Source organism: Camarhynchus parvulus, chromosome 6 (assembly GCF_901933205.1).
Source record: "Camarhynchus parvulus chromosome 6, STF_HiC, whole genome shotgun sequence".
Classification (NCBI taxonomy): Eukaryota; Metazoa; Chordata; class Aves; order Passeriformes; family Thraupidae; genus Camarhynchus; species Camarhynchus parvulus.
The window spans coordinates 21,960,814-21,985,799 of NC_044576.1; the positions used below are offsets into that span (position 1 = coordinate 21,960,814).

General features: G+C 46.3%; 1 protein-coding gene across 3 annotated transcripts in view; it reads left to right on the forward strand.

Annotated features, from left to right (window-relative positions):
• The window catches only part of ARMH3 (armadillo like helical domain containing 3), a 123,413-nt gene extending 101,132 nt beyond the window's left edge, over positions 1 to 22,281 (forward strand). For 2 of the 3 annotated variants that reach the window (XM_030950820.1, XM_030950821.1), the window contains exons 25-26: positions 13,930 to 14,046; positions 19,923 to 22,281. In XM_030950820.1, coding sequence (XP_030806680.1) covers positions 13,930 to 14,046; positions 19,923 to 20,015 — 210 coding nt within the window. In that variant the 3' untranslated portion in view covers positions 20,016 to 22,281. The remainder of the gene's footprint in view (positions 1 to 13,929; positions 14,047 to 19,922) is intronic. The other variant, XM_030950822.1, reaches the window with a different exon arrangement.
• The last annotated feature ends 2,705 nt before the right edge of the window (positions 22,282 to 24,986 follow it).

Below are 24,986 nucleotides of genomic sequence, written 5' to 3' on the forward strand. Positions count from 1 at the left end.
TTAGCAAGATAAGTGTGGTACCAATTTATTCTGTGTTAGCTGAGAGTGAGAATGGATCCCTCTGCTTTATCCTTAAAGGTGTGCACTATGTGATCAAATGCAGACAAACATTTTGTAGAGCTTCTTTGGATTGTGAGACTGCGTTGAAGACACAGAGAGACCTGGTCCAAAGCATCCACCCAGGCCTTCTAGTGGTGTTGAATTCCTGAGGGGACTGCTCAGCTGTTGTGTCTGGTTATTCAGGAAAAGCCAAGTAGAACTTGAACTTGTGCATTAGTGTAAGGTGCAGTTTCTTAAGAAATTTCCTAAGCAAGCATGAAATCCTCTTTACATATAGTCAAAAATTTGGATGTGAGAATAATATCAGGAGGGCAATGCAGCAGCATTTTGGGAAGAGCAGGGTTTGATTCCCATTTAAACAAAAATAGTTTTGCAAATAAAACTACCAACTGATGCAGTATAAATTAAAGGTTTTAAAATCTGGAGAAAAAGCTGCTGAGTTATTAATCCCTGAACTGAAGCCCTCAAGTCCTTTTAGTGAGTGACTTCAGCTTGTCGTCTAATCCCTTTGACTCATAGAAAACAGACCCAGAGTTGTTCTCTGTGGTGTAGGAAGAGGAAATTAAACCAGTGAACTAAATAAATAAATTGATTAATTGGCAACAATAAGGAGTTGTGTATGCACTGTGTCTAATTGCTTTCTTTATATTGTCTTCTTCAAACTTCTGGGAAGACACGGGTTTATGGGTTGCTCATGCAAAAATATGCTAAAAAACCCCACCTCACCAAGGCTTAGAACCTTCAGCCTCAAAGATCGTTTGTGGGTAATCTTAGGTTGCTTTGGACAGTCTCTAATGGGGACATTGCTCAGCCAAGTTGAATTTATGCAGTGGAAATTCAGGCTGAAATTAAATACACGTCAGGATCACAGAGTGAATCAAACCTCATTTCCTTGCTTACAGGTGATGTGGGCTGTGTGGACTTTGTTTCTCCTTCTCCTCCTCTTCTTCCTTCTCAGTAATTTTTATTCTACCAGATCAGATCTACCTTTTTCTCATAAGAAATATTGAGGAAGTGGCTTTCCTGAGCCTTATTCAAAAACCCATCAGAGCTAATAGTTTTCAAAATGTTTGATGTACAAGAGGCACTTGGGAGCATTAAATCCTCACACAGGGATTTTTAGGCTGTAGAACAATGGTGTCCTCCAAGCTCTGCAGAAATTACAGTGGAGATGATATTTCCATCACAAATCCTGCAGGTACTGATCCATGGAATATGGCAAAAGAGAAATATATAGAGAAAGCAGAAGCATTGGTGATCAGCTTCATATCCCCAGGACAGTGGCATTGTCTTTGCCTAAGTCTTCAGTATATCCCACCTCTATAGCCAGCAGATTCTCTTTGGAGCTGTGATAGCAAAGGGTGCATACTCTTGATTCAGAGGGCAGGCATTGTGGACAAGTAGTTCTCCAGCTTGCTGCTCAACTTGCTGATCAGCTCAATTTGAGGAGTCAACAGCTAAAGGTGCTTTCGAAAGGAAGCACAGGTTGTATTCTTTTGTTCTCCTCATCCTTTGGAGAGAGCAGGTGCCAGCACAAGTCACCTTTTCCTTGATTGTCAGTGGTGGGTGTACAGCCAACACTGTAATCTTATCTGGCCTGTCAGCAATAAACCTCACCTTTGTGTCATGTCCTTCCTGCCCATCCAGCATCTGAATGTCTGTGGAGCTAAAAGCTCGCTGTCATGGAGGTAAGATGCCTCTTTTCAGTCTTTCTCAGCTCCTCATTCTGAAGAGATTTGTCTCCTGGAGTGTTTGGGCTTGTTGCTGGGAGCATATGAATCGTGAGAGTGCCGGTGCTGAAGGGGTGGTAGGTCTGATATTTTAAGGACGTAAGTGGAAGAAATGTTTATGGGATAAACATTGTGTTCCAAGGCATACAAGGCTTTTTTGTTCTCCAAGTATGTTTTGATTGCAAGATGCCATTTAACCATGCCAGGACTCCTTCTTCAGAGGCATAACTATTATCTTAGGCTCTGGTAATATGAGGACAAAGGACTAGAAACAAATGAGTGTCAGCAACCTTTGGTGCCTCTGTGTTTATTCCAGAGATTGCACATGGATGTCTTTCTCTGAGAAGGACAGTAATAAGCAGTAGATTGATTTCTCAGAAACATCTGAGCTGTTTTCTGTGTGTGGTCCGTGCCCAAGTCTCCGCTCCCACTCAGCTTCACCTTGCTGGCTCTCTGCTGGCCAGCTTTCCAGCACATCCATTTCAGTCAAAAAGTGCCTCAGCCTACAGCATTCATCATCTCATCAGTCCTGCCCTTGCTAGTGATTATCTTGGATAGTAGCCCCTGCATTTCCATTTGTTCCAATAGCTGTTTAAATGTTCCTTTTAAATTAACTTAGCAGTCAAGTTTAAGTAGTTCTGGTTTTGCAGGCAGAAAACGTTTTCTGTGTTGGCTGTGGATGCTTCCAAGCATTAAGGGTCTCGTTCTGTTTCAGTTCTGGTCATTGCCCAGATGGAGTTTCAGAAGAATGACACATTACAACAGCACAAAAGGGAATAATTCAACAAATTAAAATGTTAACAAGCTTCACTCCTTCAGCATGTCAGAAATTATTTGGTTTCCTCATTTTTGCCCTCATCACAGACGTTGTCCGCTCCTTTTCCTCTGCTGTGCAGTGCAGATTAGTCTGAGATCCCAAAGTGTGGCTGGGGTTTGTGAGGAGTCACTTAGTTGGGATAGATTTTATTTGATCCCCTTGTCTTGGTAGGAATTCCATAACTGCTGTAATTCTTACAAACCTGACCTGCACAGCTGCATTCTCAGTATTTTAGTAATTTGTACTCCTCCTTTACCTTCTCAGTCCCTCCTGATGTCAGTCCTGCCTGGTCCCCAGCATCCTTGGTACTTGTGTTTAGAACAGAGAGATTTCTGACTTGCACAGCAGAATGTCTCATTTCTGCAGTGAATGCCCTTGAAGGAAGAACTCCAGATTCTGGATTGCAGGCTAGGTGACCTGCACTTAGATTGGCTTAAACCACTTTTGAGACTGCTGCCTCAGAGCAGACATTTTGCAACTGAAGTTTTCTTTTCACTACAGGATTTTCTGTAGGATAAGGATCATCCAGCAGCTTATAGCTGTCTGTTCCAACTCCAGATTTGTAAAAGCCTTAAGAGCTAGAACTTATATGTGGGTTGAGTCACACAAATTTCCCAGCACTGCCCACCTTTCCTTATTAGCTTGCTACCTTAGCATACTGCTACTACAGTCTTTCTAGCTATTTGTAGCTAACCAGTTGAGTACAGATCTTCTATTTCTTTTGGGCTCTATCTTTAGAAGGCATTTTTGCAGACTGAATTTGTAAGTCTCTCAGAATCATTAAACTGTAGTTTTAAGTCTTTTAGATATTGTTATGCAGGAAAGGACTCCTGGAGTCATTGTGATAAGCCTGGGAATGTTGGCTCAAGACTCAACAGTAGTCATAAAGACAAACAGAGAATTAGAAATTATTAGAGAGAGCACAAAAATAAAGGAGAAAAACTGTTGTTTTCACTGTGTAAGTCTTTGAAAACATGTTTTAAATCTTGTGTATTGATTCCAGTGCCCTTAGTTCATCAAACATACCAAAGAACTGCAAAATAGTGCAGATAATCAAACAGCTGTTTGCGCAATGGGTTTCTTAACTATCCAGAGTTTTTGCTTGTATTCAAAAATTTTTATTTTCCCTGAGAACAGACTTCAGTTCATTTTCCACATGTAGTCAGTTAGGCAGGTGAGCTTAGTGTTTCTTCTTTCTTGGCTTCATTGCATCTCCTCAGGCCACTGAATGACTGCTTTTTATCACTTCCACTAATTGCTAAAATGTAAGCAGGAGCTAGGGAACTGATCTTCCTAATGTCTGCCCTTGCAAACGTACACCTTCCTTTTCCTGCCCTAGCTGGTTTTCTCTAGCATGTCCTATATTGATTTGACTTACTTTAAATACAAGCATCCACTTGGTTTGTGGCCAGTTTTTTGGCATGTTGGTATTTAGTTATCCTTTAATTAAATTTATTCATGCTGTGCAAACCACATTTAAAAAGATTTCTGGTCATTAAAAAAAGAAAAAAACCTAATCTAGCATCCACTTTTTCTCAGCAAGCATCAGACCTAGGACTGTACATTCATAAAGGCCATTGGCTTGCTAGTTGCTGTAAAAGATCAAAAAGAAAATCAAAATGCATGCCAAGCTCCCTAGCTTTTTGTAGTGTCTGTGTTCTCCTTTCACTTGTCTTGATCTTCAAGTCAGAGTCCTGGTGAGTTTTGATTTGATTTTATCTCTATGTTAGTCTGCAATCATTATATCCCAAAGAAGTCCATGGTGGCGGTGTGAGGGGCACAAGCTCTCTTGGATCCTCTGCTGATTTCTGTGAACCTGACCAGGGGTCATAGTTCCAGAAGCCTCATGTGACTGCAGGTGTTTGATTAGACCATGACCAGAATAAGGCTCCCCATTGTTTTTTCCTTGGGCACAATTAGGTTTTGGTTTCTTGGAGTTGGAGCAGTGCACTTACTTCTGTCTGGGTTTGATTGAACAGAAAGGGCTTTGTTGCATATCCTGCCTTAATCTATTCTCTAGACAGCCTTATTCCTGAGCTAACTGTCGTGTGGGCAAATTTGAATTTCTTTGCTGGAAATGAGTCTCCTCTGGTGTACAGCAGGTATCCTGTTGTCATTTCACTAAGGCAATCTCAGCTGAAAGCTGTGTATTTGAGTTCCAGCATTTGCCAGGATGCTTTCTGGCTACTGGTCCTAGAAGGATTTTATTTCAAACTTTTTCTTAAAATCTTCAGCTACCATTTTTAAGGTTCTGCTATGTGTCTTTGATTTCTGTAATAACTTTGTATGTCTTGGCTTCTCAGTTCAGCTGGAGCAGCAGTTCCCAACTTAAAAATCTTTTTATCTTGTTTTGGGCACCAAGGTTACTGGTCTTGCTTTGGTCAGTTAAATGGTGCTGAAGAGCAGCTGCTGACTATTTTTTTCCTCGATGTTCAGGAGGACAAGGTCTTCTGTAAATAGAGAATTGCACCAAAGGTTGCACACAAATCACAGCATTCATTTGCTGAATGCTGGTTAGCCACTTAGGCTGAACAGGTAACATGAATGATAACAGTGAGCATAAGGATGCTCTTGTCCTCTTGTGTGATGGTTTGGTGACATCAGTTGATTTACTGCTCTGTGAGAATGCAGCTGGCAGATAAAAAGCTTCTCCTGGAATAGCCCATCACTTTTCAGCACTTAAGTTAATTGTAAGCACAAAGGGGAAATAAAAAAATTAACGGTCCAGTCCATTGCTGTCTGCAGTGCATTTCGAGCCTTGGCAGAATTGCAAGTGCTCTTACGTACCTAGCAGTGAGAAATGTTTTCATAAATGCCACCAGCTGGAGATAAGGGTTCACAACTCCAAAATGGGCTGTAACTCCAAAATAGCAAATCTATCTATCTCAGGTTTTTATGCTCCTGCCATCATCCTGGCCTTTCTTAACGCTGCCTGCCTTTCTCAACAAAATTTCTAAAAACAGGCAAGCTTAGTGGGCCTCATTCGGTTTCTGGTGTATCTCCCCTTCCAGATCTAAATGTCTGCTCTGGAGGCTGCTTATTTTATTAACTGATAATTTTTAAGATAATTTGTTTTAGAATCTTTGACTTCTTTTTCTCTGCCTGGGTTTTGAAAGTGCCAGCATTACTCAGTATATGGAGGTTTGTTCCCTTGGCAGAAGCCCACTGAACCTGTTTTCCTTCCTTGAATGGCACAGAGTTGCCTCCTTTATTTTCCCTGGAGACCCTGCCCTTACAGTCTGGCAAAGAGCACCCAGTGTCCCACGAAGAATGCCAGGTTCTTTGTGCCAAGTGGTATATGCAGATTAGTATAAACCCACTGACCATCTTTGAAACTGGGAAAGGTGGATTGGGCTTGAGAAAAAGCAGTGTGATGCTTTTTCACATGCAATTTTGCTCCATATGCTCCAAACCTGAATGGGTTGAGCAAAGTGCATTTAACATGTACAGACATGACTTCTTGAAATTACTCTGCAGCAGAACCATTCCTGGCATGGGCTTTCTGGTAAGGTGGGCAGGCTTCAGCAACCTGGCAGCTGGAGCTCAGAAGGTATTTATTGCAGCACAGCACTGCCTAGTCCCAGTGATGGCTGCAGGAATGTCCAGGGTTATCACCACATCAATCTGTTCTGCTTGTCTATACCTCTTACAAATGAAGTGCCCTGCCAGCTGTGCACATAGAGACCATGTGTCTCCTCGTTCCTTGCCTTTGTCCTTGGTTGCAGCCTTACTGCTTCTTAAAGTACCTGTTGATTGTTGGGAGTGCCTGTCCCGTGGGAGCTTGGAATGGGCACTGTTTGATACATTTACACTTGCTTCTTGATGGAGCTGGGTAACAGTTTTGGCTTTGAGATGTTTCTGAAAGCTGAGTGATTTCCAGATTGGTTGGATCAGTGTGTTTTTTACCACCATTAAATAAAGTTGAACACCTAAGGCTTCTAATGGATTGTGGGTTTAAAACATTTCTGAAGCAGATAACTCTTGTCCTAAAATAGGATGTCATTTCTGCTAGCAGAGTTCAGAGAACAACAGTAATTTTCTGAGTGAGCTTATAAATTATTTATCTTTAGAAGAGGCACCTGTGGGCAGAAGAAAAAGACTGTAACCAAACCCTCACGCTCCATGGATAGAAAGTGTTGCCTTTGTAGGCTTGTTCCTTTAAAGATCACAGATCCCTGTGAGATCATTGAACAAACATCTGAGCTACTATATATCATCTGAGCCTGACAGACTGCCTCTATGCTGAGGTGAGAAAAGGGGGTGTGAAATGTCCCTCCTTGATGCTGCTAACTAAAATAATAATAATGAGAATCTTTTAAGTACGATCAAAACCTTTTCCTTGCGTAGGGAAGTGATGAGGCCTGGATTTTGATACCACCCAAGTGCAGATGTATAAAAGCAGTCCTCAGGAAGGATTTGGGACACAGAAAGTTAGACTATGTTTGGCTGAGCACAGAGCAGTTCACTGAAAACAGCAGCACTACGAGAAGTGACTGGCAGGGACAAAGGACCAGCTAGTGGGCAGAGACAGTTCACTTCCAAACTCCAGGAAGCAGTGTCCTGGCTAATGCTCAGTGAGCTGAGCAGAGGGAGACTGACCCTTCTTAGTCTGTGCTTGCCAGAGTAAACCTGGTGGGAGCTGTGTGCAGGGGTCCCTGCACCAACCCTAGCAGCGGGAGCAGGGTGAGGCTCCTCCTCTCCCTATTTCCTGGCTCACTCACCTTTGCTGTGTGCTGCTCAACTCTGTCCATGTGCCCAGCTCCAGGCACTGAACAAGACTGTCATGATTTCCATCAGCTTTGGGCTCTCCACAGCAGGACTGGAGCTATGTGCTCATGTCTCTCTGTTACCCTGGAGCTCATGGGGAGCTGCACCCACCTCTGCAGGCTCTTCTTCTCCCCAGTGACCTCTTAGAGCCTCACTGCCCAGCAGTGTTGGTGCATCCCACCTCAGTGGCAATCCTGTTTCATACCTCAGAGGAGAAATTTGCCCTTTTTTTCTTTCACTTCATCTTTTGGTCTGGCTGAACTTTTTACTATTGGAAAAATATCCTTCTTCCAGCAATTTTTCCTGTACTCAGGGCAGAAAAGATGATGCCTTCTGCTCTGGGAATGACAGATGTGTGAGCTGGTGGGGGCTGACTTGCAGGCTCATGCTCTCAGCCCACAGCAGGAGAGGGCCATGGGTCCTTCAGTGCATGTAGTACAAGCTGCAGCTGCTGGATGCAGGAGATCTGGGACACCAGAGCAGGATTGGCAATGTGCTGTGAGTCTGACACACATGTGGCATGGTTACGCTTGAATCTGCAGCCCATGTCTTTGTCTTTCCCATCTGACCCACTCCACATCCTCTGGATCCACAGATATGTGCTGTACATGCAGCATGTCCTGGGAATCTGAGTTGTGAAACTATCACAGCACCATCCTCCTCCTCCTCTTCCTCTTAGCATTCACGAACATGGAAATAACAGTGATGGCTTGATCAGTGTGGGGGTGAGGAGCAGTGCTAAAGCATCAGCACTGCATTTAGCTCCAGGATAGCTGCAAAGGTAAGGCAGTGTTGGGTCAGACCAAAGCTCTGAGCTGCTGCTAGTCCTGGAGGGATGCTTTTCTGGAAGCCAGTGGCAGTGGCAGCTGCTTCCACCGTGTTTGTGTAGCATTGGCAGCCTTCGTGGAGCCTCTCTCTGAACTTGGCTCCTGCAGACAGAGAAAGAGGAAAGGGAGAAGGAGATGAGTGCAGCTGGGGTTTAGGCAGAGTCTGTTGGGAAATGTGGCAGCTGTGTGTGTGTTTTTATTTAACTTCTAATTATTTAGTTATGTTCTTTCTCTGTGGTGCTTCTGGGGATTAATTTCAACAAAGACTCTAGCCTGCATCAGCAACTTTAAAGTTGCTCTGTGAGAAGTGTGATGGCACTTGGAAAAAAATTGTTTTCTATATTAATTAGAAGTTACTACTGTAAAATTGATGTCAATTATCCAGCACTTTATTATGGAGAGGCAATAGCCTCTTCGTAGTCCAGGTGTCAGCAGCCTTTTCATTACAATGAGAAATGTTGCAATTCAGTTGAATTCACGAAGAGAAACACTCGGGGACTTTAAGTTGTTGTAGAGATTAAGGAGGGAGAAAAAGGGGAAGATTTGTACTAAACCTGGAATAAACAAGCCCATTTGATGGCTGCAATGTAAAATGCACACCTCTACTGGCATAGGAAAACCCTAGAGTCTCTTCCTACAGCCTCCACCCTCTGAGCTGAGGGGACAGACTGCTGAGTTTGCTGGTGCTTTGTGCTTTGACCGGGTTTGGGAGGTGGGACTGCCAGAATTGCCTCTGGGTGTGGTACACAGGCAGTGACTCCACCACCTCTGCAGGGTGCACAGAGGGCATGTTTGGCTGCCCTGAGTCCTTCTGCCCTGTTGTGCAGCAGCGCTGATGAGAGGTTGGCATTACATGCCCCATAGCCTGGCTGCTCCATCCTCTGGCATGGAACAGATGGCACAGAGCCTCTGGCTATTCTGTCCTGTGGGGCCTTGCTAGTCCTGACCTGGAGACCCTCCCCCATCCTTGAGCAGCTGGGAGTTGGTAAAGGGGCAAGTGCATTTTAACCTGGGCATTGTTGGAGGTGTTTTACCTTTTGCCTGGTGTGAGATCATTCAGTCTGTGTTGTGGTAGTTAATGACTGTCTTATGGGCATGGAGAGGCTTTAGTGAGGTACTGGTGATGCTGACTGATTGCATTCTTGTGCTTTCCTGTGCTAATTAAAAAGACAGTGTAGAGACCTTGATTTGTTCTTGTTTCTGTTTTCCCTTTTTTTTTTCTGTCATTACCTGTGCATGCTCCCTGGAACCTACCCACCAGCAGGTCCTTTGCTGGGTGCTGTGAATTGCTGGTGCCCTCTAATTTTATGTTCCAGCAAGGCAGAGACTGCAGATGCAGATGATGAAAGATTCTGCAGGTTAAAAAGTTACTAAGCAATGAAGCAAATGATGCCTGCTAGATAGATGGGCCCTAGAGCTGCATGTTGCCCATTAGGTTTTACTGCTGGTGCAGATCCCTCTGTGGCATTGCTGCTAACAGTAGCAGCATTCTCCTGGGCACAGTGGGGATAGGAGACTGCTGAAATCCCTGTGTTTCCCCAGGACAGGATCTTCCAGGAGGACTGGTCTCTCCTGGGGGAGTGCAGTATGCTGGCTCTTGCTGAGGATCAGTCAGAGGGAACAGCTCTGGTGCAGTAAGGAAGAAGTCAGTGTGTAGTGACAGCAAAATGATGGTGTGTGTTGAATGCTGAAAATTTCAGGGCCAGGGCAACTGCTTCTGGGGGAAATGGTTTCAGAGCTCATGTGAGAGGAGGCCACTGACCCAACTGACCAAGATTGTCCATCCAGTTTGCAAGGCAGTGGTAGAAGGAGCTGGTGGATGGAGCAAAGTAAGGAGCCACAAACTGGGAAATAATCTTGTTCCTCTGGGTGCAGTGACTGGCATGGCATGGGTGGGATGCTGCAGAGAGCTGAGCCCCACATCAGTCCCTCCTTTGGAAGCCAGCCCTCCTGCCATGTTCCTGAGGGTGTGCCTCTACTCACAAGCTGTTGGTGTGACTGGGGAAGGAGAGTTTTATGGGGCATGGGCAGTTGTAGCTGCAGGAGCAAACTGAAATCTGAATGCCAGGGAAAGCACTTGCTGTTCAGAGCAGCCCCTGAAAAGTTGGTTTGGGGACACACATGCAGGGACCTTAATCTCCAGCATTCCAGCATTTCTCTGGAACTTCTGGAAAGCAGTCAGAGAGTGAGTGGTGATAGGGGGTTAATTTGATGGCAAATTGTCTTTAAATTACAGTGGTGCAGCTCCACTGCGTTCTGGTTTGTTGCAGTGGAAAAAATGAGCGAATGTAGCCGCTGGGGCTGATACAGGTAACTGCAGGAAGGGAACTCAGCAGCCTTCCCTCCTCTTGTATTGACCCTGTCTGAGTTGCTTGCTTCCGTCATACTGCTTTTTAAAAACTCTGATCCCCCTAAGGTAACCTACAAAAAGACTTTTAGATTGTGACTCCATTAGGGTTTGTTTGTTGGTTTTTTTTGGTTTTTTTTTTGGTTTTTTGGGTTTTTTTCACTGTAAAGATCCAGTAAACTATTTTTTTTAAAAAGAAAAAAGCTTCCCCTGCATGTTTATCCTTGCAGTCTTAGGGGTGTCACATCAAACTCCTTGAAGATCATCTACAGTCCGATTTCATCTGTCCTTGCCTGACACTAAAACTGGTGTTTTTCCAGTTTCTCATGAGATTGTAAAAGTCTGAATGAGTATTTAAAATCTGTTTGGAAGAGCAGCTAAAAATCCTTTCCCTTCTCATACTTGACCATCTTGGAATTCATGTTTTCTAGAGACGAGACTTCCAAGAAGAATGAGTTGAACAAGACTTTGAAGGAGAAATGCTTTAATCTCAAAATTAAATTGCTCTAGTTCCTTTGTATCTGACAGAAAGGTGCAGATAAAGATCTTGTGTGTTTTAGGAAAAAGGCTGTTCTTCCTGCAGTAGTTTTCCTGAGCAAAAGTCAAAGCAATGTGGACGAAGGGCAAAGAATGCTAACATGCAGTCTTCTATTACAGAAAGGATGTGAGGTTTTTTGTCATCTGTGTAGGAAGTTGATGTCTTTAAACCTTCCTGTTAGGTATTCTTAATACCTTCTGCTGCTCTTTGACCTGTCCTCTGTCTAGCAGCTGCATCTTAAAGAGCAGGTGAAATCATCTCAAGGATGGCAGGTCCTAATCTCAGTAATAGTTTCTATCCATTACAAGGTATGAGGTTGAAATGATCAGTGAGTGGGTTTATCTCAGATCCCACGTAGCATTTTTTTCTCAGTAGCAGCAAGAAAGGGAAATTATCAGGCAGTGGGGAGAAGCTGTTTATTTTTAACTTACCCTTTCTTTTTAAGTTCTATTTCATAATTAAAGGAGATAAGGAGTAGAGGCCAATGAAATACATAGTGAAGGGATAAGCTGATCTCAAGCTCACTGCAGAGATTACAATAAGTAACAGAGTAGAGACTTTGGGGGCCTCTTTCCTTCCCTGTCCTCATCCTGAAGTATCAAACTGAGTTCTTAGCTGCCTTTCAAAGGTGATGCAAGTAGACAGATTTAAAGGGTTCTGGTTACAGAGCTCACTACTGCTCTCAGAGTTTACTTCTCTTCACCATGGTTTGAGGATGCCTCTCTTGACTACCTGAAGAGATCTCTACTCAGAGCTAGCAAGGAGGAATCCTGATTGTTCCTGAAGAAACACATGCATTGAGCAATCACAGCTGTGGGGCACTGTGCACACCTGTGTGTATGGGAATACAGGGAGACTGAAGGGAAGGTTCCTGGGGAGTCAGGTAGTCCTGAATGAAATGCCTTTGCTCTTGAATTACTGCTGGAGAAGCCTGTTCAACTTCTCACCTTTCAAGCCAGGCTTTTTCTCTGCAGCTTATTAATCTTGATCAATTTGGCTTCCTCTGATTGACAGGAGCAAGCTGCCAGATCCTTTATTGCTCAGAAGAAGGTGCATTATGCTATTACAGTGTCCCTAGTGGATAGTTATTCCTGTGCCCAGGTGGCTTTCTTTCATCATTGCTCTTGGCTCTGCAATACTTCTTGTAGCTTCTCTGCACACAGGAGCAAGAAGGGCAAGCTGAATTTGGAGATGGATGTCATTGCAGGGAATTCTTTCTGCCAGTGGAGCTGACAAACAAAACAGCATTAGGAAATGAGTGCTGGAGAGGAGGCTGTGAGCCTTTGCAACACTGACAAGCTGTTCTTAAATAACATTGCAGAATCAGAATCAATGCAGTTGGAAAAGGGCTCTGAGACCTTCAAGTCCAAATCCTTATTCTTATCCCTAGCTTGTGTCTGCAGTGCTGGAGGACAGTTGAGCTGCAGAGACTGCTGTGTGACCATCTCACCTGGGAACCACTTCTGGAACCCCTTTTTTGCCCCCAGTCCTCATTTGGATGATTCCCTCTAGCTTCTGCCATCTCAGGCCCTAGCATGAGTGTCTCTGTGCACCACTGCCACATGCAGAATTTGGGGGAAACAAGCTTTTGGAGGAACCCTAAGCAACTTTAGATTTCTTAGAATAAAAGATGTAAGGACAAGATTCAGTCCTGTAAAGGGGCAGTTGACAGTAGTGCTTACACAGTTGGGAGTACAAGAGGAGAAGTGCAAGGGCTTCTTCTTGTTCTGGTCACTGTTGTCTTCAATCCTCTGCAGTGCTTTTAGGATCTGTTCTGAATTGTGATGCCTTGGAGCAGGGTCCTCTTCTTTTGCACTTTTTACCATGTGTCTTCCTGGCTGAAGCTTGTCATGAGCTGGGGTTACTGTAGTGCAAACCTCAGGTGTTCATATTCTGTTTAACTCTCAGAGCAAATGGCAACAGCCTAAGAATGAAGTTCCTGTGTTTAGGAGAATCATTTCAGGCATATGTTTGCCCAGGAGTTTGACCTCTGTGGTTCCTTGTAGGAAGATTGTTGTCACCAACCATCTCATAAGTGCTTTGAAGAATATGTTAGTCCATGCAATGCTTTAAAGGTGAAAATCATTGTGGGAGTCCCTCTTGGTGCTCCCTAGTTAGGAAAATGAATGGTTCAATAGAACAGAGATGTGTAACTATGAGTTTGTAAGTACAGCCCAATGCTGGGAGCAGAGTAGGGCAGTAATAAAAGCTGGAACTGCTTTGGTTGTAAAAACCAAAGATAGTAAAATATCTCCTGGGCAGAAAGACCTGGATTCATGTCTTCATGTCTTTCTAAAAGCAGAATCCATACCAAGGCTGGTCTTCTCTTAGTGCTTGTCAGAAGTTTGTTCCTATCAGGAGAGGCATACAGTGCTCTGAGCAGCTCTAGAAGCTGGTGGTTTAGCAGGCTGTGATGGTGATTCATGAGCCAGGAGGGAAGTGTGGTGACAAAACTAACGTTGGAAAGACTGTGGGGCTGGGCAAATCTGTGTTTGTATTGTGCTTCTGTGTTGCATCTGGGTGTACATGTGGTAATTAGCTGCTTAGTTTATTAATATGTCTAATTCTGATGACAGAAAGCTGCTGCTGTCATGGATATAGGTTTCATCTACCATTCTCATGAATGGAGAAATTCTGTAAATTTCAGGGCTGGTTCTTGGCATCAGGAAGCCTTTAGTGCCCACCTCTGTGTTGTTAATCATGGGACAAATGTGTGATGGCTGTTAAAGCCATCTCTGTTGTGAGAACAGGTGCCAGAGCTGTGATCTATCTCAGCCCTGCTCCTCCTGTGCTGAGGAGTCTGTGGTGCTGATTCCTGTGCTGTGTTTGGCTGTTCCTGGCAGGTTTTGGAGGTGGTGAGGTCCAACTATGACACGCTGACGCTGAAGCTGCAGGACGGGCTGGACCAGTACGAGCGCTACTCGGAGCAGCATAAGGAGGCTGCCTTCTTCAAAGAGCTGGTGAGCTGCCTTGCCTCTGAACAGTCAACAGCCCCCTTCAGAGCCTTTGTTATGGCCTGGGCAGTTGTATCTGGGGTGTAGCTGAGCAGTCCTGTTACTCCATTGGACTGCCCCCAAAGACAGGGCATGAGCAGGATCTGGACAGACACTGCATGTCTTAACAGATCTGAGAGCTTCCTGGAGCTCCCTGTGTGGCTGAAGAGGAACCTCCAGGCTGCTTAGGCCAGCACTGGTCAGATGGTTTCTGTCCCTTTTGCATGGGGATTTGCTCTGCTTTGCAGTGGTAAATTTGTATGGGGAGGAGCTGACTGAGCTGGCTGCTCCCACCTGGGGTTAATCACGCAGAGCAACTTGGCTTTTTTGCTGTTGTTAAGGGGACCATGAAGTTTGGGACTAGTGAAACACCTTCCTGCTCATTGCTTTCCTCTTTCACTCACAAAAAAAGGGTTTCCAAGCATAGAAAGTGAAGGCATTCCCTAGAAATGTCTCCATCTGCAAGAGGAGAAGACTGATGGTAGGAAGACCCACAAAAATTATAGAGCAAAGACAAAAATTAGTCTAAATAATTCAGGTTGGTAGTTATAATTCTTCAGCAAGCCAGCTTGCTTACCCTTCTCCAGAGAGCACTGATGGAACTTTTCTTGTCCACATGAGCAATTTTCATGTCCACTGCCACATGAGCATGGAGGCAGTGTTTTTGTAGTGACTAGTGTGTGAGGGAAGCCTCACTCTTGAATCATTACAGCTTCACCAAAAGGGAGGGATCTCTAACTTTGGCAGCCTTCTCCACCAGTCTGAGAACTGATTCTTTCTCCCAGCTCTATCCCTGCTGATTGATGAGTAATTGATGCCTGCCTACTGTATCACGAGTCTCCATGAGTTTGGGCATGTTGTTGTGCATCCTTCTGTCAGCTCTGCTCCAGAACAGGCACCTGAAATGGTTTTGTTTCCTTTTACAGAATGCTTTTAACTTTCTTGGGGTCATTCCAGCCCTGACATTGGGTGGTATATGGGCAAAACCATTTGCAATTGCTTCTATGCTATTTTTCTGTGTTCTTTTGTGCCTATTTTTGTCTCTCTGGTCTGCTGTTTGACACAGCTTTCCTGGAATGCAGAAAAGAAATTTGGCCATAGCCTTCCTGTGACACAGGCTTCTTCTATTACTGTACCCTAGAAATAAGACACATTCCTGTTTCTGTTGTCATCTCTTCTGTCCCAAGGGCTCCCACCCTCAGCCAGCATCTCCTTCCCCTTGGCCACATGACTGCTCTGCTTCCTGCATGTCCCACTTTCCACTTGGCCTGGCAGAAGCTCAGGCCAATCATGCCAATTGATTAAAATTACATTCTCAGCCCTATGATCATCACAGCCACGAAACATTTCAGCTAAAATTATTTTCTTCCTAGACCAATTTCCTATTTTTTTTCAAAATCCCAATTTTGTATCATTTAAGAATCTGTTTATCATAACCAGCCCGTCAACTCCCTTGTGAAAATTGCCCATCCGGGTACCCCTGGGACCCTCTCCTCAAGAGCATATAAAAGCCTGAATAATTACTGTATAAATGTGCTGATTTGACCCAGTTGTGAATCAGTTTAATCCACATCTCTAGATGCCCTGAGAATTGGGACCCTATTAAATGTTCTTTACTCACAGCTACAGAAAATCCCCTGCATTCCATTAAGCCGTTGCCTCAGCACAGCGGGAAATGAACCTGATACGTTGTGATTTGTCTTCAGCAAACCCACTTGGCCTCCCGGCCTCCTTGCCCTGCTTTTCTCCAGGTGCACAGTAACTGATGGCTTTATTAATTGTTCAAACAACTCATCAAAAAGGCCCTAATCTGCCCTGTCCTTCCCACAGTCCCTTCAAACCAGGTACTTGCTTTCTTTTTGTGAAGGTTTTGAGTTTTTACTTCAGCTTGTGTTGCCAGTCTGATGCTGGATAATACCCCCTACCCAGTGCTTTGGGTTTAACCTCGGAGGTTTGCAGGATTTCATGGAGGGGGCAGAGGGAAGTTGCTGCAAATCTCTTTGTGAGTTGTACCAAAGGATCAGGGCTGGTGGTGAACTACAAGTTTCTGAATTCACAGTGATCCCATCAGGTCTTCCTGGACAGGATCTATTTGCAAGTAATTCTTTCCAGATTCTGCCAGGTTTTCTTATCACTGTCTGCAAATGTTTGCATCAAAGCAAACCCTTCTTGGGTGGGGAATGACACAGAGGAGACATTTTCCTTTTCAGCTGCCTTTTTATCTCTCTTTGCTCCCATTAAGTAGGTGAGCAGAAGCTTCCCCAAGCCATTCTGGGGGCTCCTTTATGCTTAGAAATCTTGTTCTCACTCCTTTGACCTGCTTTGCTAATTCACTGCTTCTCTTCTCTTGCTTTGCCTCAGTGCTGCTCTTTCTTGCTAATCCCAAAGAAGAATCTGCTTTCTTCTCCCATTCCCTTTACAAAGAGGTTTTCAAAGGCTGCGATACTGCGGCCACATTGTGGTGGAAGGTGATGTGCAGATTGTTTTATCAGCTGGGTTTTTTGGCATGTTGTGCTGCCTTTGAGGGGCTGAAGGAATGAAGTTAAGAAGTTTTCTTATACTTTTTATTTCTTTTCCTTTGAAGCCTCAGGGATGTCATTGGAGGTCTGTGCTGCTTTGATAGAATGAATGGTTCTTGGATATGAGCTTTCAAACCCTCACACTGCAGCTGGAGGAAGGTGTGGAAAGAGATTTCAGCATCTTTCCAAAGCATTCACTGTCTCTGCAGTTAGATAGGTTTCATCAGTCTCAACATAGTCTGATTAGGGATTGATTTCGACTGGGGAAATTATCTTAATTTGACTTTTAATTAAGTGTAGTAGTCAGTGTAAATGTTCTTCCCATTGTACAAATAATTTAAGGGCTGCTTGTTGATTAGGAATAGGTTTAGTTGATGAGACTTGCTGTGAAATAGGAGTGTCGGTACAACCTTGCACACTTCCAGCTCTGATGACACAAAACTAAAATTTAATCATGTTTCCCCCCCCATGGTTAATGCCCTTGCTTCATCCATTCTTTCATTTACTCATTCTTCCACAGGTGATGTCAGTATTCTGTGCATTTTCCATTTTTTCAACATTTGTGGACTAATAGTAAGAAAACAATTTTAGAGCTCTTCTGTCCCTAATTCTCCAGGATACTCCATACAGAAGCAAGAGAGGACATGTGCTCTGCTTGTACTTCCTAGCAGAATTAATGTTAAAGCTCTGACCTTAATTTCTGCAGTTTTGGGGCCTTTGTGTAAGTCTGGAGGGATCTGGTAAATTCCAGGCTTGGGCTGCCCACTGCACCAAGAGCTAGGAGGAGTCCTGGGGTGTATCCTTATGGAGCAGCTTAGGTACACTATAGGAAGCTTCTGAAATTTATCCTTGTTACAGACTGACACCTCCCTATGTTACTGTCTGGTCTTCCAACTCCAAAAGGGAGATGAGCTCTGGCTCCCTGTGCTGAGCCCTGGTGCTGGAGATAACTTGATTTAACTTTAATTTGAGCTATTCCTGCCTTTAAAAGGGTTGGCTCAGGCTGCCTCATTTCTCACAGCAGAAGAAACGCTGGGCAGGGATTTGTGTAAATGTCACTCCTGTGTGTTACCATGCCCACTCTTCTCCCCAGTTTGTGTTAAGGCAGATCTACGTTCATCTAGACTGCTCTTGACCAAAGTTTGTGTCTAAAGCTTCTCTTGAAACCTGAAGCTGTCTTTAAATGAAACTGGCTCCACAGCAGCTTCAGGTGAGCTCTTCCACCACTTCACAGCCCATAGGTTTTAAAAGGATTTCCTCTTTTCCTGTGTAAATCTTCTTTGTCTAAATTAGGCTGTGTATTTCTTGCCCCATCCCTGGGGAGCCAGATAAATATTACTCACTGTTCTCTTTGTGACCTCATTTTACATAATGGAGTGTGTTTGCTCTATTCCTCCTTCTCTTTGCAAACTAATCAGGCTAATTAATTTCTTGTGCTCTACCCCATAGCTACAGTTTCTGCTAAGCCCTGTGTTCTCATTGTGCCACTCCAGCCTCACTTTCTGGGCTTGCAGAGACTCCTTCTTGGAGACCTTGATGTGTATACAAGCTGGGAATCTTCTACTGCTGGTGCCTGAGTCCTGGCAGCAGCTCCTGAGGCCAGGAGCTCATTACTGCTTGTACTTTGTGTTGCTGGGACCCACAGAAACGCTTTTAGTCAGAATAAGGATACTGGCTTACACTGCTTGTAGCATCTGCCCCTTTTCTTCAGGCACTCATATTCCCCAGAGCAGAGAACTCCCCACAGCTCATTGCTCGTGTTCTTTCCTTCTTGTTAGAACTGACTGCATCACTGGCACTGGAGCACTTGGTAGGACTGGGACCAAATCCTGGCAGTGGGACTCCTGTCTCCTGGCAGCAGGACAGACCTGTGCCAGCCAGTGCTCTGGAGACCCCTTGCAGTGGTGTTTAACACAGGGTACAACCGTGCTTATCTTGCAACACATGGTCCCAAACTATTTGAGGATGGAGTAGGTAAAAAGACACCTAAAGTAGAGAGTTGAAGGGGTGCTCCAAGGGAACAAAGATGCTTGGGGCCTCTGCCAAGCATCCTGATGAAGGGGAGTTTGTGGTTTCTGCAGATGACATAAAACTTATGCACTTTGTCTCCTAGGGTAGACATCTTTGCTGGCGTGCTCGGGTTGTTAGGGTTTATGCAATGGGGCTCACTGGGGTTCATTTCACACCTTTCCCTGTTAACCTTCCAAGTTTTGCTTTCCTTCCCTTTCTTACACATTCTGCCTTTTGAGTAGCTTTCTGCCCTTTCAGTGTGTTTTTCTCACTGGGTAGCAAGTGGGACCCTCAGCAGTGTGTATATGTATGCTCTTCCAGCCCCTGGTATTGGATTCCTCATTATGCATCTATATAATTCTTCCTCCAGTGCTTTTAGAAAGTACAAAACACTAACCAGGTCAGCAACAACCTTATTATCACAGGCTCCAAGTCTCTGGGAACTGTAATCCTGTTGTTTGGATGAGCTTGTGTCAGTTTTGCTTTCTGTCACTGCTGCACAGTCGCTGACACAGATGATGTTTGACTTTGTTTTCTCGTTGCCAAGTGCAGCTGAGACTGAGCCCAGTCTGGGGCCTGTGTATTTGGCCAAGAAGGCTGCTGGCACGAGGGGGAAGGGAAGCTGCTGTCAACAGGGCTGCCCAGCTCTTCTTTGTGCTCTGTGGGTGACCACAAGTCTGGGTGTCATTGAGGGATAAAGGTGTCTCTTCTTCAGAGACAGCCAGTGAGCCAGCTGCATGTGTACAGCACTCAGAATACACACAGCTGGCTCTGAACCCAGGGGTTTCTGCCAGCCTGGGTGATAATTTGTGTTTACAGCACAGTGGCATGGCCTCTGTCCTCTCCTTCAGTCTGTATCTTTGGCTCTGTGGGTTCTGGAGCAGGACAGAGGCCATGGCACTGCATTGATCTGGAAAATGCTCACTGGCACTCTGGTGGGCATTGATAAAATATGGTCTTTAGCTGCAGCCTGGGAGTGCTCACTTCCCCCTTCTCTTTGCCCCAGAACAGGAACCACATCATAGCTCATGCATCCACACAGAGCATCTTCTCCCATCCCAGTCTCATTGGGAATTTACTCTCCCTGCTGGGATGTCACTGTAGACATTCCTGTTTTTCCAAGGAACAGCTGAACCTCAGCATTTCCTTGCTAGGCTGGAGTCTCGGTGAGAGCTTGCTGCAGCAACTGCTGCGCAGCTGGAAACGCAAAACAGCTTCATGCTGAGTGTGGAGGTCAGCCGTGTCAAAACCACCAGGCTCATGAGGAGCCAGCACGAGTCCCGTGGCTAAAACATCTGGTTTTGTTCCTGTCAGGTTCGCTCCATCAGCATCAACGTGAGGAAGAACCTTGCTTTCAACACGCTGAGCCAGGAGCTGCTGCTGAAGGAATTCTCGACGATCTCCTGAAGCGGGGACGCTGCGGCAGCGCGGGCGGAGCCGGGGCGGCCCCGGTGGGCAGGGACGCTCCGCTCTGCGGCCGGTCGCCTCCTGCCTGCGGAAGGGACTGTGTTTCTTTTAGGGGAACGCCTTGCTGCTGTGTGTTTGATCCCAAAGGAATGTGTTTAAACTGACCTTGGGCTGAGGAGAGCTGATTGGCATGTTGAGGAGGAAGCAACTTTTTATGGTGCCATGGGAGTGGGCAGCCATTCCTGTGACATAGCAATGGGAGATTCCCTCCACAGCCTCAGGGAAAATGCACTGGAAACCTTTGTAGCAGAGCTGGGGAGAGCTCACAACTGAAATAATAAAACCAGCCCAGCTGTGTGAAACTGTTCTGGGTAGAGATTGCTCACCTGCTCTATGGGGAAAGCTCTCTGGTCCCAGGTGAGGGCTGTTCTTTTCCATCAGCCCGGGTCAACGTGTCCTCCTGTCATGTAAGTCAAATCCATTACCATCCCATTGGGAATGGCTTTGGATTATAAAACAGTTTCCCCAAGGAGCAGGCCTTGCTCACTGCTGTCTCCTGATGTCAAAAGGTGTCACTTCAACCAAGCCATTGGATTACTGGAAAAGGGGAAACTTTGCCTCCAAGGCTGTTGGCTTGCAGGGTCCAGCATGAGCCAGTGTACAAGAGTATGGGTCATCAAACAGAGCACTTTGTTACTGGAGACCAGCTCTGCTTGGGGTCACTGTTGCTTCTGGCAGCCCCAGCTCATCTGCTGTTTCTAAGGTAGAGGGACATTTTTAGATATTTGGTTTTCATGGGGCAGAGGCTGACTCCTCCCCACTCACCTTGTTGCCCATCAGAGACTGCTTTGCGACAATCCTCCTCTTCCTCACAGGAACATCTGCCTTGCACATGTTTGCAGGTGCCTGGTGACCTTCATAAATGAAGAAGTCTCCAGTTTTTCCTTTGTGTGTAGCACACAGTTAAAATGCATCTGGAGAAGTAGTGACTTCACTTTCTCGCCCTCCTCTCTTCACCAAGCGATGTTCAGCTGTGTCTGCAGAGGGCTTCCCAAGGAGGAGCTCTGGGGTGATGCTCTGGGGCACAGGCAGACTCTCTGCTCCCAGAGCGGTGCTGCAGAGGTGCCCACATCTGGCAGAGCCTGTTTAGAGTGCTGTGTCAGGCTCCCAGCTCAGGAATACACAGCATGAACACCTGTTCCACACCTGTTCCCTGCTCATGCATTTTCAGCTCCCAGCAGTGTTGTTATGATATTAGGATCTGGCCTGACTTGGTGGACTGAAGTAGAGAAGTTATTTACATCCCAGATCCACGGGTTTTTTCCCTCCCCCTAGAAAACAGATGTTTTTTTTAAAAAGTGCCTAGTCCTGCTCTTAGCCTTGTAGGTTAGTGTGAGTAATGTGGATGTCATGCTCATTTACTACCATTTTTAGGCAAGGCTTTTTTCATGCTAATGTGCATTAATTGTGTTCATGTTTCATCTTACCTGCTATGAGCATGGGAAACTGAAAGCTGTGTCCTTGGCCACCCACTGGGCACAACACTGATGACATCCCTATGTTTTCCTTGGGAGCACTGGCTTCTCTCAGCAGATGATACTATTCCTCAGCAGGGAATTGTCTGGCTTTTAACAGCTAAGCCAGACATTTATTTGCTTTCTGCCATGCAAGTGTATGGGAATGTGTATGTGTCAGAGGGACAGTGCTTAGGGGAGAGCAAGCAAGCTCCATAAAATCACTGCTTGAGAACAGGCCAGGGCATGTAGGGGAGGCAGCTTCTGCAGTGGAAAATGAGGAGCAGTTGTTTGCAGTACGTGGTGCTTGTCTGGGGGGATAGAGGGGGAGCTCACCCTCTGAGGGGTGGGATCTCACCTTCTCAAGGGGACTTGAGGTACATCCCCAGCATTGTGACTGGTGGAGCATTGAGTCATCCAGCTGTCCTCATGCCTCCTGTTCTCTGAGCCCATTTAGGCTGAGCCTAGACACATACATGAGAGAGTTTGGGATGAGTCTGCTTCTGACTTGGCAGCCTCTGGAATTTTCAGCTTCTCACTCTGGGCTCAGCTATCCTGTCTCCCTGAGGGTGCTCCCTTGCTGGGATGATCATAGAAGCCCAGGCATGTGTAGGATCAGTTCCTGAGCCCAGCCCTCATCCAAGTCTGAGCTGGGGAAGACTGTGATACATGTCCTCTTGTCACACTGTCACTGAACCAAGCACTGTAAATGGATGTACATACAAACCTAGAGCTCAATAAATAGCAGAGCCCCGTCTGTCACAGTGTGCAGTGTTTGTCCTTCACTGGAGGGAGAGTGGGGTGGTTGGGGAGTGGCCCTGTCACCATTTGGTGGCACACTGGCTGCAGCAGGGCTATCACCTGCCCTTGGGCTTTTCCTGCCTGTGCAGAGGGAGGCTGTGGTGCTGCACAGTGATGCTTTGTCCTTGGTCCAGTGTGCAGGTACCACCCAGCAGTCAGCATCCCTCTTCCTCCCACGTGTCCCTGTGCCTGGCACTAAGGAAACCATGAGCAGGGCTGAGCCCATGAGTGAGGGATGCAGGGACCTGCCTGTGCATGGTGTGATGTTCTCTGTTGCTGGTGTCAGCAAACTCCTGCTCACAGGTTCTGCTGCATATTTGTCTGCTTTGTTAAACACCCTACTACTATTTGTGTTTTGAGGCCAGCTTGAACTGAGCAGAAAGTCATTTAAATCTTAATGTTCAGCTTCAGGATGTGTGTGACAGCCTCCAACTTCCCTGTATCTGATCTGAGCAGGTGAGTGTATTTTGTTATATCTAATTCATAACTCTGTCTGTTATTGGAAGAGCTGTTTCTGAGGCTTGGGGAGTGTGGGGAGAAGTCAGATTGCTACCTTTAAATTATGCAGCAGCTGCAGGGAGACAAATATTTTACAAAATAATGACCTGGAAGAGAATTGAATTTGAGCTAAACTTTGGAGGGAGTTACTAAGAGTTGTTTTGTAAGTGCCACAGATTTTTGATCTCTTTTTCCTGAGCTCTTACAGGTCCCACTTTTCATGCAGACTTCAGAGAGAGGCAGCTCCTCAGGAGCTGAGTCTTCCCTGCATGAGCCAGCAGCTCCAAATGGTGTTTTGTGTGTTCTTTGGAGCTGCCAGGAGCAGTAGTAGCAAACCCCTGATTGTGTACTGCAGCCAGAGGGCAGGGTGCACCTTTGCCCACCTCCTGTGTTTGCTTTGCAAACCTCTTTGTCCTCTTCCTGGTGATGGCTATTGCCTGCTCTGGTCCCAGATCCATGGCACAGGGGCCATTCCTCTGCAGGACTGAGCTGCCTTCCATGTGATCAAGTCCGGTGTCTGCTGTGGGGTGCTTTCCTCTCCCCACTTGAAGAATTGGACACTCCCTGTGCTGGGGTCCTGCACACTGTTGATGGTGGATATTAGCAGAGTCCTGGAAAGAGACATTTCCTAGACAGCACTTGCACAAGGGACCAGCTCCAGCGTGCTCCACCTCCTTCCCCACACGTCCTTCTCAGCGTGGAGCTGCTCTCCTCCCTCGCTCCCGTTCCTGTACAGGGCAGGCAGAGGGAGAGGCTGTTCCCCCTGCCAGGTCACAGCTGGCACTGTGTGTGGTGGGACAGTGCATGGCCAGCAGTCAATGGAAAGATTTACAGCTGGCGCTCGAAAGCAACTCTTGGTCAGCACTGAGGCCTTTTGGGTATTTATTCTCATCTCTTGGGTATTATTCTCATCTCTCACATTTCCTGTTTGGTGCTTGTTGGTATGAGCAGGGTTGTGCTGGACAGAAGTATGATGGGTTTCTTTGGCAGATGAGGCGTTGCAGTAACCTGAAAGAGGTAAAGCCCAGCTTTGGAAAGGGTAGGAATCCAAAGGGGCCGGGATAAGATGAGCTTTTTCCCTGGTGGCAACTTATTAATGCCTTTGCTGATGCTTCAGGGGGAGGGCAGGCAGAAAAATAAGTGATGAATGGAAGTCTGGGCTGGTGCAAGGTTGGTGGGACCTGGAGGCCCCTGGGGCTGCTGAGAGTCCTTTGTGCTGGTCAGAGCCCTGGTTCTCCCACCTACAGCGCAGTGTGGTTGTGCCCAGGGGAACACTGAGCAAGCAGAGGGTGATCCCAAATGTATGTGATAGGCAGCACCCTCGAGGGAGCATTGCTGGATGCTGATGTCTTTCTAAAGCTTCTTTGGGCCACCCTGGCAGGTGCTCCGGGCTGCAGACCTCAGATCTGACCCAGTGTGGCTGTCACCCCTCAGGGTTGGGACTGGCTGCAAAGAGATGCTCGGGATGGGGCTTCCCCAGCTGTGCTCTACAGCTGCCCACACATCACTCAGGACCAGCACCTTGTGCCCAGAGGCGCTCCTGCTCCCTGGGACAGAATGGGGCTCCCCAGGAGCCCCTGACATCTCAGCTCATCCCAGAGGGCCAGAACAAGCACAGGGTCCAGCGCTGCCCTCTCCCAGCTTGGCAGCTGCCAGAGCACAGGCTGGACCATGCTCTGCAGCTTCTGCTCTCTGTGCTGTCCCTCCAAGGCTAATTGAATCATGTGGCTGGAAATTGAATCCAATTGAATAGATTAAATGAGCCGGGCTTGCCTCTCACTGCAGCACAGCTCAGAGCCTTGCCAAGCTGCTGCCAGAGGCTGGGAGCTCCCAGGAGTCCCGTGGGGGCAGGAAGGGGCTGGGGAGGCTGCTGGGATGGACACCCACTGTGCTGGGCCGCTTCTGCAGCTCTGCTGTGACAGGTGGAGCCTCGGCCATTTCTCAGGGATGTGCAGCTGGCTGTGTCCCAGGGCCCACAGGTCACTCTGCTACAGGCACACAGAGGTTGGCTTGGCTCCTTTCCCTTCTGAAGCAATTAATGACTAATTAGCTGGAGCTCCCCTGCTCCAGGGTTCAGCCAGGGCCCTCCCAACAGTGTGCAGGGGTGGGATGCTCTAATGACCTGTGGCTGCTCAGGAGTTCCAATCCTGTTGTTCCC